The sequence below is a fragment of the Antrostomus carolinensis genome, unplaced genomic scaffold (assembly GCF_000700745.2).
Source record: "Antrostomus carolinensis isolate BGI_N321 unplaced genomic scaffold, ASM70074v2 scaffold2758, whole genome shotgun sequence".
In the NCBI taxonomy this organism is placed as follows: Eukaryota; Metazoa; Chordata; class Aves; order Caprimulgiformes; family Caprimulgidae; genus Antrostomus; species Antrostomus carolinensis.
Window position 1 is genome coordinate 96,518 of NW_010333535.1, and position 15,201 is coordinate 111,718.

A 15,201-nucleotide genomic window follows, 5' to 3' on the forward strand; every position below is an offset into this window, starting at 1 on the left:
AGGTTACTCCCAGCCTCGCAGAAGGCAGAGCATATAGCTGTGCTGACTAAGGAAAGAGACTAAAAATCAGACTGGGATCCCCCAGGCCAGAGTGTGCCCTGTGGGATGACAAGAAAAGCAAGGAAAAAGTAATAAGGGAGCTGCTGTTAAGTTGTCCTTGAAATAAAACGGTAAAGACAAGCATGAGAAAGTGTTCAATCTTGTAGTGGGCAATCAGGTAAAGCCTTCATTTTTTAAGAATACTCATGCAAGGATTAGAATCCTTGAGGCGTAGAGTCAGGGATTACCTGCCAATTAATTTCCTTGCACAGGGAGATTTCCCACTGTGCCAAGAATCTGTGTGATCTGTGTTAGGGCTGCCCCAATGCTGTTCACAAGGAGGGGGCTTCTGATCAGCATTGCTATAGAGAGGCAAGTGTTATTTCACTGCACTCATGGAAACTGTTGGTCTGAAGATGAAGATGTCATGATCTAGCTGTGGCATTCAGAGCTGCAGGAAAACCAATAAAAACACCCCCTGGGATTAAACATTGCAATGCCAGAGAAAGGTGCAATTAGAAGGTAAAATTTGTAATTAACATTAAGCTGTAAAAACCCCCTCAAAATTATGGGGCCAAATTACAACACTCTAACCAGAAACAGCTTGTGCCTGTCCTGCTGACATCCTCTACTTGCCTCATGAACAACACAGAGCCACCCCTGAAACAAGGTATGGTTCAGTTTGAGTAGGGATTTCTGGAGCCCTAAGGAAATACCACCACAGGAGCTTAGCAGCAGCACCAATTTCGAAGTCTCTCTGTAGAAGGAGTAATTTTTAAATAGCATGATTAGAATAATTAAGTTCTGTTTAAGTTTTAATTTGCATTTTGAGGATTTGATTACCCACCAGTAAGAAAATAGATTGATTTTCTCATGTATTTGATGACAGTGTGTGACACAATCTGCACTCTCAGGTTTACAAATAAAAGTAATGTATGTAAATTAAATTATGTTTTATTCCATATCATTTCTATCAACAGCAGAAAACTAACAATGCAGATAGCTGTTACTAATAATATTACCTCTTACTAATGGTTCCATTCTTAAAAAAAAATATTTCATAAATACCTGCTGTACCACTCCAAATTCTAACTGTGACCAAGAGACATAATCCATTTTTAATTGAGATTCAATATCCCCTTTTTTTTTTCATTAAATTGAGTTTAAGCTGCAAGTATATGACTACTGTGCACCAGAACAGGGATGCCCAAAATTTACTTAAAAAAACACCAACAGTAGTTTCGGAATAACTGGGGGGCTTGCCTGTAGGCTTTTGGTATTATAATATATTTTTGTGTATATCATTTGATTAAAACATAAAATGTATAAATTAAATAAAAAATTAAAATATTGTTAGAAGATTATGTAAATTTGCTTTTGCCTACTCACTCTGTTTTTGGAACTTCTTTTCTAAGCCAGTAGAAATCAGATTGGGCTTCGTATTTGCGAGTTTGCAACACATTGCCAAAATAGTCATTTTCTGTAAACTTCAGCTGTATAAATAAAGCACAGACATTATTAAAGCATGTCCAAGGAAACAAAAGCTGACATAATACAATCAGAACTTTTATTTTAAATAAGATAATAATCTAATTCTGTAGCCATTATCAAAACAAACCAAATTTTCACACTTGGTAGGAAGAATAAATATTTTGTGAGCTTAGTTAAAAAAACCAAGGGACTAGAACATCAGAAAAGCTCTTCCCTGCACAGAGAACAGCTGAGGAAATCAGAAGTACCCAATGATGAATTGCAGATTGCGTGTTTCTAAGGCTATTACCCAGGCAACCTCTTTTCCATAAAAGTGCATTTTAAAATCACTTTCAAAAAATGCAACAAAGCCCCTTTTTTCAGTTTGTGTTGCATTTTATTACAAATACTTTGTACTCTGTGCCCTCTGAGGGTTCTGCCACTGTTTTTCTGTTCTGTCAATGTTTTTCACATTAAATGCTTAGAGACATAGTGCTCCATGTTTCCATAAGCCTACAAATCTAATAACACCCACACAGCTAACCATGCAAGAAAAAGGGATGTTAATATTTTATGAATTCAGCTCATATCCCTGTCACCAGTTTCAAGCAGTCCTAGACTTGTAAAGGAAGTTATACTTCAGATTTAAACTACAGTTTTGCAATTGTGATTAACAAGTGGTTTTCAATAGATATTACCACTTACCTGGGCAAATAATTTCTTATGCTGAGTGATAAAGTTGGTCACACTTTCTGTCTCATTACACTATTTTCACTGGACCATCTCACCCTATTCTTTCCAGGAACAAGAACTAGGCTGGTGGAACTGGTTCTTCAAAATTTTCTCCATAAATTATGCTTCTCTTTAGAGTTTGTTCACGTTCTCTGGCAAAGATGACTATCACTGTTGTATTTTACTGGTTCAGGACTGAATTTGTGATTCTGCTTTGCCTGTGACTTTCAGTAATATAATTCATCACATACATGCCACAATTATCCCTTTGGAAAAAGGTAAAATATATTATTCTTCATCATCTGCCTTCCTGCCAGATACTGGGTCAGGAAGGAGCCCACCCAGAGTATTCTTGTCTTGCAGCCAGCATGGGAGGTCTTTACATTACAGCCTAGAGGCTAGGACCTCTAGGCACAATTATAAGCAACAATTGTAAATAAAATTCAAAGCCTGGAAAGATGGGGAGAGGGGGCATATTATAGGGCATAATAAATTGTGAAATGCTGAGGAAAAATGCATTAGTACTTTTGAAGACTCTTACTTTGAGGAGAAATGCTTTTGTTTTGTTCCATTTTTTAACTAAATGCAAAATTTATTCCAGTGTATGTTTAACCTTTAAAATGCTTAATAGCAGGAAGGTTCTTTGCACCCAGGAGTGTTTTAGTCCCAGCAGGCCTCATGGTCATCTCACTTAGACACACCAGCATTGACAATTTAGACATGAGAGCCAGCATACTAATTCAAAGTCTAAAAATAACCAGGCAAGCAGAACTCCAGATGTGTGCCAAACAAAAGAAGAGCTTTGACTTTAGACAGCAGTGAAACAAAGGAAAGAATGGCTGCAATATGTAAGAGAAGAAAGCTGCAAGTATAACACTTACTGTTTTGATGTCTTCATTAATATATGTGTCATTCATTATAAACTGAGGGTAACCCACTTTTGCCATAACGGCTTTTGCCTTTGAAAAAGAAGAAAAGAAAAAAAAGTGTTGGCAGATGTAACTATTTCTCAGCATATTGCTTTTTTCCCCCCACTCTTTTTCCACTTTGTAGTATTATGCCTCCCTCAAGGCATCCTAATTTAACTTCAAACCAACCTGCCTACAAGGTAAACTTGGTGCTGCAAATGAGCTTTGCATCACAACGTGGAGGGTCCAGGTTCTGTTGTCAGATTATCACAGTGGGTCTTTTGTTGCCTGCAGAGCTTTTGCAGACTTACAGCAATGTGTTTGAGTGCAAAATCTTAACAGCTTATTTTCTTTATCAGTTTTTGTGTTAATCAGATCGTCAAATACCTGGTTTTACAACATTTTCCAAAAGATGACAGGAAATGGTCCATTTCGCTATGGTGCAGTAGCTGGTATATGTTCAACTGTTAAAACAGATTTGATACACAGATAAAGATAACCCTGGACCCCAGCAGGCGCAGACTGGCCTGTTTCCACTGAGGGTCGCTTCCATTTACACCTGAGGATGAGTGCACACTATTCTGAAGGACACTGTACTTTCCTAAAACCAAATAGCTAATTTTGTTTTGTTCTCCACTTTCATCCCTCTACTTTGCAATCTTTGACCTTTCCCTAATGTCAATAAAGGTGTTAAAATAAGACACTTAATTTTTCATTAACTTTGGGGTTTTTCCTCTTTCATTCATGATTTGGTCCCAGTGTTTATGCATAATCTGTGTAAACACTTTGGTGTGAAGTGATAGTAGCTCTAGATAAGCACTCCCATTTTGTAAATCCTGGCATAAGTATATAAACAATTTTAGTAATGTACTCACAAAAACAAAAGCAGGCCACCCAGCCACCTGCCATCTCTGTGGAAACAACACGTTTCCAGAAGAAAAGCAGAAAGATACAAAAGGATAAGGTGACATACCAAGAAGAGAAAGATAACAAGTTCTTAGAATAAATTAAAGCCATGATGGACTAGGATAGCACAAAGCTTTCACTTTGTATGTTTTCAGAATGCGGAATGTAATTTCTCCTTAAGTCTTTGGAAATCCCCCCACCTCTCCAAAAATGTTCTTCTTGCAAGATATGAAGTGCAATAAATGAACTGGCCTTTAAACAAACTGCAGCTGTACCAATCCTGCATTCTACTCTCTGCAAGCAGAGCCTGGTCCTCTCTGGGGTCCACCAACTTTTATTTCCTCTTGCTGCACAGGGTGACTGTTCAGGGAAAGATTCTCCTTCCTCCACAATGACATCCTTGCTCCTTCTTCCCTCCCACAGTGTCTCAGTACAACAGGGGAGGCTATGACAGCAAGAATTAGAAATGTCTGTTCCACCACTGTGAGAAGGAAACTGATGGAAGACTACCTTGGTTTCACCAAAATTATTTTGTCTCCTCTTTTATTTTTCAAGAAGAAAAGCCTCTGTGCTTCTTCAAACTTCAATTTCTCAATCTCATTTCCAACCCAAAGTCATAATCCTCCATTTGTGACATCACAATTAATTGCAGCTGAGATAATTAAGATGTCACAAACAGAAGATTACAACTTCAGGTAGGAAATTAGCAGCAGGAGCAGATGAACTCTTAAGCAAGAAATATCCCATTGTCATGCAAATATCCCTAGTGATAAAAAAGCAATGGAAGAAAAATGCTGAACTGGAAATATGAAATGAACCAAATTAACTCTCAACAGAATCTTTTATCAGATTTCCAGAAGGTGAAGCAGCCTTTCAAGATATTTTAAATGCCTGGGGGATATAAAAAGCAGAGGGGGCAGGGCGGGAGAGCACAATTCATCTGCAAGTTTGTATATAATCAAGAACATCTATTTTTTTTTCTTGTGGTGTTGTCAGGTTCAGCTGACTGAACTTTACAAGGAGCTGGAAAATTTCGGTCTTCCATTTAAAATGTTTCAATCCCAGTTGCTATACGAAAGCAAAGAATAAAACTCATCAGTTTTAGTTTTTACTAAGTCAGCTGCTTAAACAAGTTCAGTGAATCTTGTTATGTTCTGCATGTGTTCCAGGGTAATCATCTGAATCACAGTAGCCTCTGTATTGAATCTACTTAATTGACCCCCTTAGCATTTTGATTAAACAGATTTAAAAACTAACTTACATGATGAAGAGTAAGTAACCCCTTTAAAAACAATCTGTAGTGTAACTTGCAAAAAATCAACAGTGGATTTTAAAGAAAAAGTAAGATTAACTGTGTCAGTACAATGTCATTTTACTAATGATTTAGCCAGTGCAGAAATTGTCGATTGTGTTTTGGCACATAAAAGAACATTTTTTTTTGTTTTGAGCTATATTAGATTCTTTAAAAACACTCAATTTCTAGACTGCCTTCCCAATAAAAGCAAACAAATTCACATCTCCCTGGCGCTATGAAGCCAGCCTAAATCTGGCAGCTCTTTGCTGAAAGAAGCAGAGTTTGGCCCTGCCCTCAAATCCATGGTGCTAGTTGTCTGGTTATGATCACAATATGTCCATCTTCACTGCATGGACATTTTTGGGGTCTTTGTGGAATATCTGCCGCATCCATCTCAGTCTCTTCTTCCACAGCAGCCCACCGAGAGCAGCAGCTTCAAACTGCCAGGTTTTGGCCCTTTTAGACCCTACTCCTTAACCAAACATCTCTAAGGATGATACCATCAGGCTCTTTAATAGCAGGTCTGACATATGTTGACCTAAATATCTTATATAATCACCTAATATCATAAATAAACATAATTAATATTTAAAATAGGGTTTTTTTTTTAATTTTAGTGACACTCTAAATCTTTCACTTTAGTTAAGGCTCTGTTGAATTCGAAGAGGGAGATGGGAAGAGTTCTGCCAACCAGACTACTTCAGGAGAGCTGAGTTCACTTGTCAGGCCACATATACTGTTGCTTTGTGACTTTGACAATTGATGTCATGAGCTTAAGATTTCCATGCACAAGGGAAAAATGGTCAGATACTACTGAGATATGTTGTTATAAAGGCTATATAAAACTCTAGTAAATAACAGAGTTTGTCTCAAAGAGGTTTTTGAAAGTAAACTCAAAAGGTAATGCTGCTCCTAATACTTTGATGTTTTGCCAATGGCTAAAGCTGTATTTTGTATGATACTTATACATAAAGTGGAAAATGTTATTTTACTGCATTAGCTACTTAGAAGTTTTTACCACACAATATGTGTGTTTTAGAAGTCCAAGCAAGACACAGACAACTATATCCTCTAGTAATGACTAAACTCTAAGGTAGACCTTACTAGCACCATGTAGACCTTACTAGCACTGTAATTCTGATACCTTCTTAAATGTTCCACCAGACATGTAAGATACCAAAAATTCAGAAAAGTACACACTTCGTTACTACATCAAAAAGTTAATCTGCTATTAGAAAATGTAGGTAAATGCTTAAACACCATTACAAAGATTCTAGAACATCTAAAATCACAAATGAACAACATTCTTTAGGAGCCTTTTTGAGAACATCCAGAGCAAGAGCTGATGGAAAGCAAACTGGTTGTCACATGTAATCCACATCTCACTATACAGCTTCTCCCAGAAAAGGAATGTGTCTCAAATTGGTCCTAATGGTATCTATGATGCAGCCAAAAGTTTAGAGGCATGCCATGCTCCCCTGAGATCCTGAGCTAGTGGCTCAGTGCTACCTTATCTCCACCACGCAGCCCATACTGGTGTGGGAGGAACAGAGGAATAAGCTTGCTTGATCTGAAGGACCAAGAGCATCTCTCTTTTCAAAGGGCTGCCCCCAACATCCTGACTCCAGCCTGGGATGAGCTCCAGGCCCTTACAGCCCACACAGACACTTAGGGCAGGAAGCGTTGGTGGCAGATCAGAAGACTGTGGCACACCAATAAGTTCCCTGATGCTGACAGCAAAGGACACGTAGCTCCTGGTGGAGGGAACTGTTTCATACAGCCAAAACCTGTGACAGGACGTAGGAAGATCTCTGAAGTCCCTGGGAATCCCTCCAACTGGGATTCCTCCAGGTGCTTTGCATCAGGGCCAAGCCTGCTCAGCTAACCCCACACACAGCCCAATTTATTTACACAATAGACAAGTTAGAAAGTATTGCATTAGGAGCAGGTTTCTAAATTTGCACATTGGAAGTTTCTTACTTTCTTGGCTATGTCTTCACGAGTAATATTTAATGGGAACTCGATAACTCCTTATTCATGCAGTACAAGAGAGTGGAAAACTCTTCTATGACTGGTTTGCTCTTTGATAATTGAGTCAGTATTTTCCCCTTGATAAGATTAAAAGCATGTTTAAAAGATCATCCTTCCAGGAGGCATGAACAGAAATACCGGGAAAGCAAATGAAATGTGAAAAATGTACAGGAAGCAGACATGTGGTAATTGCACATGAATCTGCCATAAATGTACCATGCACAACTTTTTATGGTTTAAAGGCTCATTTAATTCCTTTCTCTAATTTGCATATTAAATAACCACATGTACAGGAAGAAAGAGGGCGATGGGGTATTTCTCTCAGCTATCGTTAAGTACTCAGCCTACCTTAGGCTGTCAGGTAAATTAAAAAAAACCTCATCTCCACAAGCTTCCTCTCCTGCCACTGAAAGTGAGAAGCTCTTGCAGGGGGTGATGCTTTAGGGAAAGCGGCAGCATACTTTAGGGTAAGTCATGATAACAGTTTTCTGTCTCAGCAGCCAGAGAGGAGGCTCCGAGGCAGAGAACCTGGAGTGGGACTAGTCCCTCCGCAGCTGATTACACAAGGAAGTTTCCCCACTGATTTCAACACAGTCAGGATTTTATCATCATTGTTTCTTTCTGTCACAATGAAAATGTTGCACATCAGTTTACTGCAGAGACAAGATAATAAACAATCTTTCACTCTTGACTTAACCTGCCAACATGGAACCACACACATGTGTTTTAATGCTACAAAGCAACCCAGTTTCCACTCTAGTCAAACTCTTGCTTGGCAACCAAACTTGACATGTGAGCCTTCCAAGAGCCTTTTTTGCCCATCAGAGTATGATCTGAATATTTTGTAGGCCTTCTAGTAACACTGACATAATGCACTTACTGAAAAAAAAAAAAAAAAAAACCACAAAAAAACCCTCCGCCATATATCTCACCCTGACAAAGTTTTATGAGTGTGACACAGATCTTCTGTATATGAACTTAACTCACAATAACTTTGTGAAGATCATTTTCAAGCTTCTAAAAATATAAAAAATTAATATAATTACAGTTCACTGAAAAATTAGCATGAAATACATTCTGAAAGCTAAAATAATTTATGGCAAAGTAATGTTCCATTTAATTACAAAGATTAATTCAGCCTTTATGTTCGTCTCTGGTCTTTTCATTTTTCATTGAAAACAGATGATTCAAGAGTCATCTGGTAAATCTGCTGCATAAATATCACTGCATCTATTTAGGTTTTATGTATAGAAAAACTAGGAAAATAGAGTGATGAATCTTGGTAAAACACAAAAAAGCTCCATTACAGGGCTAAAGTACAATCCTGCAGATATTGGTAGGAGGTGATCCATTGACTTGAGTGGAAGATGACTAGGCCCACATTAATGATGTTTATTATTTCCTATGCAGGGGCCACATGAAATGTCAGGGACTTGCACGCTGTCAACTGCAATCAAACATGAAATTGCAACTCAAACATGAGCACTTGGCCTGAAATTATAGTTTCTAAGAGTACTTGATCTGCACTGAACTAGCTGTAATCCATACTCCAGAGTATGGCTAGTCACCAAACTATTTTTTTTTTTAACCTTTGCTTTAACTTTCACATATAACAACAATACAAACTGTGTAGACCTTTCAAGATCTTCAGAGCTAGTGTTTCATTGAATTCACATACCACCACCTCACACTGCACCATAACCCTCCTCTCCATATTTCAGTAACTGTTTTGAACGTTCTAAATTATTTTATTATGAAGATGGAAAAAAAAAAAAAAAAAAAAAAATCAAGTGACTTACGTGAATAATCACACTCATCAAGTACACATAAAATTGTTTTCAGTTAAGTACACACTGTGGTTTTAAAAGTAGCTGAGTCTATTTAACAGCTTTATGCTGCCAAATGAAAAAAAAATGTCCTAGTCACACAGAATCACAGAATGTTAGGGATTGGTAGTCCTCGCTCTTCTCCCTTGCTCCTCCCACCTCTGTCCATACTTCTGCTCACACTGCTTGCACCTACACCCTCCATGAGCTGCCTCAGCTCCTTGTCACATATTTCTGGGAGACTGCTTAGCTTACTAACATAGCAGAAATCTATCCAAGTTTTTCCTCAGCTAGTTTTCCACCAGATCAGTGAGTTGAATTACTCACTACACAGAGAGACCCTGCAAGTGCTGGAACTAGCACAAGACAAGTGCTGGGAACACGTAATGTGGGAAATATGAGAAGGAACAGCAAATGGGTTACGTGTTACATTAGATACTTCTTCCTCTGAATCATCTTTTGAAACCAAAGCCTTGGTCAAAGAAAGCTTCCTGACAAGAAAATATTACCTAGTACAATTAAAAATACCATACCATGCATTACCATCCTAGGAAATGGAGGGGAAAAGGGACACTAAATTTTCTAAGCAAACACTGGTTGAGATCATATATTCAGTCTTAATACCCACCATCTAGCAAGACCATATTATTATTACTAACCATAAAGATGCAAGCACTTAAGAGTTTAGTAGAACTGCCATGCATAGAAGAAACAGAAAAAGAAACAATGTACATCAGAGCATCACTCTTTAAAAAACCTAAATTCCTTTTGCTTCTGGCTCTCTGGAAAACAAAAACTCAATCACTGGTTCAAGCACTGTGATGATAACTTCACTAGAATTAAATTTTCAGTTTAAACTAATCCTGCATTAAATGTTGGGGTATTTTTTAGCAATAGAACTGAACTAAATCACAGAAAATGTGAACCAGTTTTACTTATATAAAAATACAAATTTACTGTGATATTTTCATAAGCGTAACTCCTTAGTTCAATGCAGCAGTGTAATTAATAGACCTACTCATATGTTGCCCTACCAGCTTGGTTCCAAACTCGTTCTGCTGCCAGCTTTGCTTTAATTTTGCTAAGAATTCCTTTGTCCATTTTATTTTAATTCCATTTTCCATTTGTAACCTCTGTATGACAATTACTAAGATTCTATTATTTTATACATAGAATATTATATATGACAGTCAGAAATGCTGTCTTTCATGAACAGAACCACATCCCTGTAAAGTAAATACACTTCTTCATGGCCCACAGCATATATCTTACTCTCTGATTATACAATACATAAATGCACTTGTATAGCCGACCAGCACAACTGAGTACCTTGCAAAGATATGTCTAACATTTAACCATTACTGTCTAAAGCTCCTTGGTCAGTTTTAAGGGTCTGAGTTCTCAGTGGAGATGGGATCATGGCTGTGGACCAGAAGCAAGGATGGTGCACACATATGCACATTGACTCAGTCTGCACTAGGTCTAGCTATGGCATCATGGCACGATGTCAGCAGTGAGAGGTCCACTCCAGCATGGGGATTTCTGCACTGCATTCCCCTCTACACACCTATGGATCACCTAGGGCATGACTACACTGGGGTGTGGGTGGACAGCTAGGAGTTCCTCCAGCTGCAATTCAAACAAACCAGAAGCAAGTGGTGTGGTCTGAAGGCACAGACAATCATTAGTAACATGCTGGTATGTATATGCCCATGGTATGTGCTGCTAAGCTGCCTTTGACAGGGCTCCAATAGCTCATGGGCCTGAGTTAAGCTTGGACTTATCCTTAGCACTTTAGAAGACTCTACCTCCAAATGCCCTTATTTTCAGGCAAAGCTCCATGTTTTCCAATACAATTGTCTCTTAAAAGAAAACAAAAAAAACCAACAAAAAAAAAGTCCCCAAACAACCAAATACCTTCCCCCACAATTCAAAATTCTCTTTATCTGTCTTTTGAAATCACATTAAATACCCTTACTAAACAAATTTTGTTCCAGAATCTTAAGGATTTGCAATGACACAAGGAAAAAGCTAACTTTGACTGGGCTTTGGCATGTTAGCGAGCTGCAGAAATTATTATGTTTCATTTTGTAGAAACTCCTTCTTGGACTCATTTCGCTGCTCAATGTCAGAGCTCCTCATCAGCTGACCTGTACTCCCACTGCTATGCAACCTCTTGCTAGAAACACGTCTATTTTGCTGCAAAATCTTTTCTGCTGTTTTTGTTTTAGCTCTGGGAAAGCAGCAGGTTTAACAAAAACCACTGTCCTGACAAAATCTAGCACCGAACCTAGATCTCTAGCACCGAACGCTGAAAGTGGGACAGCTCCAGGGACCAGGAAAGTGCAAGAAAGTTCTCTCCAGATCACAGCTGTATTTAATATGAATTACCACAGAGTTTCTTGGTTGGACCAGGCTCTGAGCAACCTAATCTAGTTGAAGATGTCCCTGCTCACTGCAGAGGGGTTGGACTAGATGACCTTAAAAGGTCCCTTCCAACCAAACCATTCCATGATTTTATGATTCTTCTGGCAGTTTTATGCAAAACTCTGAATAACCTGTTCCAGAGAGGGACAACTTCTGACCTTAGCCTCTACTTGCATCAGTTCATATTCATTTAACATTTTCAAGGTTATCTTTGCTTAAGCAAAGGTTGCAGAGAAACTTTTTTTTAATGAGTAGAATGTGCAAAATTCTCATTTCTAGCCATCAGTGAGCATCAGACCCAGTCTATATAGAGCTGAGACCAGACATGGTCTTCTTCAGAGACTTGTTCTTACACTACTTTCAAACGGAAATAGGGACTGAGGACCTAAACACAAGCATTACTCAGCTCAGGACTTGCAGGTTTTCTCTCTGGAGAGAAATTCCTTTTGCTTGAACAGGGACTCTGACCAGCAGCGTACTACTAATTGTCCATGCTTTATAATACACGGGGAAAGGGATGCATACATAGACAAAAATGTTTGCTGCAGAATACAGAAAAAACATGTACAGGAAATGTTCTACTTTCCACTCAAGACCAAATCCCTCTCTATTCCAAATCTTCACATATTTTTATTTTAAAATAAATTATATGCACATTTATTTCCATACTGATGGAATGTACCACTTAACCAGAAAACTGAGCACAAGACACCTCACAACTCTCTCACAAAGCAGGGCAGCTGAGGAAGACTTTATACTTAGGCACAGCTTCCTGGCTTTTGAAAGGCCACTAAGGGAGAAAATTCCTGAGTTTTATGACCTTCTTGTGGTAAAGCTCCTCTAAAAGTAAACTCCAGCAATACCAGTACCTGAAGCCATTTAAACATTTTACAACCTTGCTTCAGACCTCTGTGAATAGTACAATACCTGAGCAAGTTTAAAGTGCTGCTAAGGCTCCTGGTCCTGGACAGCTTGGTGCCTGAGGCTGAGGGTCCATGCCAGAGCCCCAGCCCGTGGCCCTGCCTTGCTGTGCTTCCTGCCTGCTCCCAGCGAGCAAGCAGCTTTCCTTTCCATGGCTCAGGCTTGCATATACAGGACATGGAGAAGAGCACTGCCAGAAAATGCACATTCATTGGAAATAAATAGGGAATATCAACTAGACACCTGAGCATGCCCTTGTAGACTCCTCCATACAGCAAATGGGTCTCCCATACCATAGTACCTCTTACTGTTGAGCTGGGGGACTATAATGTCTTTGTAACTGTTGCTCTGCAGAAGGTAGTTTCACTTGATAAAATAACAAAACTAATGAAAGCTAAACCTGAAACCATCCACTTCCAGGGTTGGTAGAGGACTTCATGCCCTTTGGTAAAATTAATCTGTCTTTTAGCATACCAGTGCTTTCATGTTGCACTTCTTCCACAAAAACCGCATTCCCTGAGCATCTGGAGGTGTGTCCATCCATCTGTCTCCCTCCTTCTATTTCAAGCATGAGATTTGTCACAAGGGTTTTGATGTCACACACCCATTCATGCCTTATGGAGTTGTGGTGGAGTCTGAAAAATGACAGCTGTGAGATCAGGGTTAAATATAATTTCCTCTCCCTTCACCTGTTTTCCACTATCTGTTTGTACAGTGCTCAGGTTATTAATGGAACTGACATTCCTGCACAACTGAGTGAGCAGTAGCAGCAGCCAGATAACAAGGGAGAAGCTGACAGCAGTGATCTAACCCCAGAGATAAGAGATAAGCAAACATGCCATGGCTATTAGTTTCAACTCTGGCCAATGGAGAGGAACATCTCCTGTGGTTACTGAACAGGAAAGTCCAGTTCTCCTGAGAAGGATATGAGAACTCAAGATATGAGAGAGATTATTCTTTGAGTTCAAAAATTAAAGTTTGTGATGAGAAATAAATATCTGACTTAAACAAAATAAAAGTGTTGATCTGATGGAAAGTAAAGACTTAATTTTATACAGAGGAAAGCATCAAACACTTCTACACTAGAAAGCACCTTGCGTTCTGTGTATCCTCCAGGTAAAAAATGTTACCCTAAACACGGGCATTTTCCAAACAGTTATCTCGGGGATGGTATGGGAGTGGTAGCCTCAATGTCCTAACCAAATTTCAAGCTAGGTGAGTAGAGAAAACTTTTCAAATTCCCTACATCATTTCTGAGCTGCACAGCATCTACTTTGCTTCCTATGGAGCTGTCCTCATCTTTTCACATGTCCATGCAGACAGTAGTAAAAAGATGAGTTACACCATGAAGATAAGCTCCTCGTGATACACTTAATGCCCAAGGGAACTGTAGACTTGTAGGAAAAGAGTTAAAATGTTACTCTGCCTCTTCTGAACTCCAATCCATGTTTCAGCTTTATCAGAAGACTTGCTCATTGCTCCCTGGAATGCAGTTGCTACACTATAGGCATGACCTTAAATTTTTGCATCCAAGTAGTAGTCCAGGCAGAGACTACTCTAATTTCAGAAAGTTCACTTCCACAAGGAAAAAGTGTGGCCAAGGTTCAATTGGTACTAAGCAGAAGTATGCTTTCCAGTTTAGAAATGACAAGGTTGTTTCAAGAAGATTTAAATAAAACTTTTCAGTAAAACCAGTACATTTGGAAGCCAGAAGTCACCCTCATTGGCTTTTGAACAGGAATTAAGTGCCTAAATGCAATTAGAGCCTTTGGAAATTTCTACCTCTTTTCCTAGTTCTTCCGAAGCAAGTCTGGCAACTTCTGTTAGTACCCTGAAGTAGTCTTACACTCTGTGCAGTTCCCTGAAATCCTTGAAAAAAAGATATAAAGTCATCTTAAAAGAACAGGTAAAAGGTGTCTTTGGATCTTTGGTTTTGAAACTCCATTCCTTTCTTTTACAAAGTATTGTTCTGTCAGCCTTGTGCTAGCTTCCCACTTGAGATATGGGAGGTGTTGAGACTCGGGACTAGTTCCTCTATCTTTGCTTTATTTTACATAGGATGGGCCCACAGACCCCACAAGGCACAAAAGGCATTTTTTTCTTGTTGCAGAGCACCCAGTGCCCACTCTCAAGATTGGATGCTTTTTCATCTTTGTGCAAAATTAGCATGGCATTAAGCAAGATTAATTTCAGCTCCTGAAGCTGTGGTGTCTGGTCTTTTTGTCTGGACATGCCTCAGACTTTAATGAAAAGTTATTTTTCAGAACTGTATCTAGTGCATGCCCTGGACAGTCTGTTTGAACAAATGCAGGAGGCTCCATAGTCCCTGGATGTATTTCTGTGCCAGGTTTATATGTAATCAAGAGTAGGTATGAGAAAAGAACAGGCAATGATGATGCTCTGGTTTCCCCACTACAAGAACACAGGGGAAGAAGGTGACATTTTCCAGACATGCAAGAGATGTTATTTCACACAGAGCACAGTGAGGAGGTGGAACTCATTGCCATGGGAATCTGTGAATGATAAAAATTGTTGTGGGTTCAAAAAGTCATTCTTCAAACTCACTGCAGAAAATAATGAATAAATACAAAGACACCTTCTGGAAGCAACTGAGCTGCATATTGTCAGGGGCCAGGAGAGGGTAGCA

General features: G+C 39.0%; 1 protein-coding gene across 1 annotated transcript in view; it reads right to left on the reverse strand.

Moving 5' to 3' along the window:
* Positions 1–15,201, reverse strand: part of LOC104529541 (phosphate-regulating neutral endopeptidase PHEX-like) — a 50,814-nt gene that overhangs the window by 29,028 nt on the left and 6,585 nt on the right. The window contains exons 2-3 of the mRNA XM_010173880.1: positions 3,123–3,200; positions 1,429–1,532 (exon numbers count right to left, since the gene is read on the reverse strand). Coding sequence (XP_010172182.1) covers positions 1,429–1,532; positions 3,123–3,200 — 182 coding nt within the window. The remainder of the gene's footprint in view (positions 1–1,428; positions 1,533–3,122; positions 3,201–15,201) is intronic.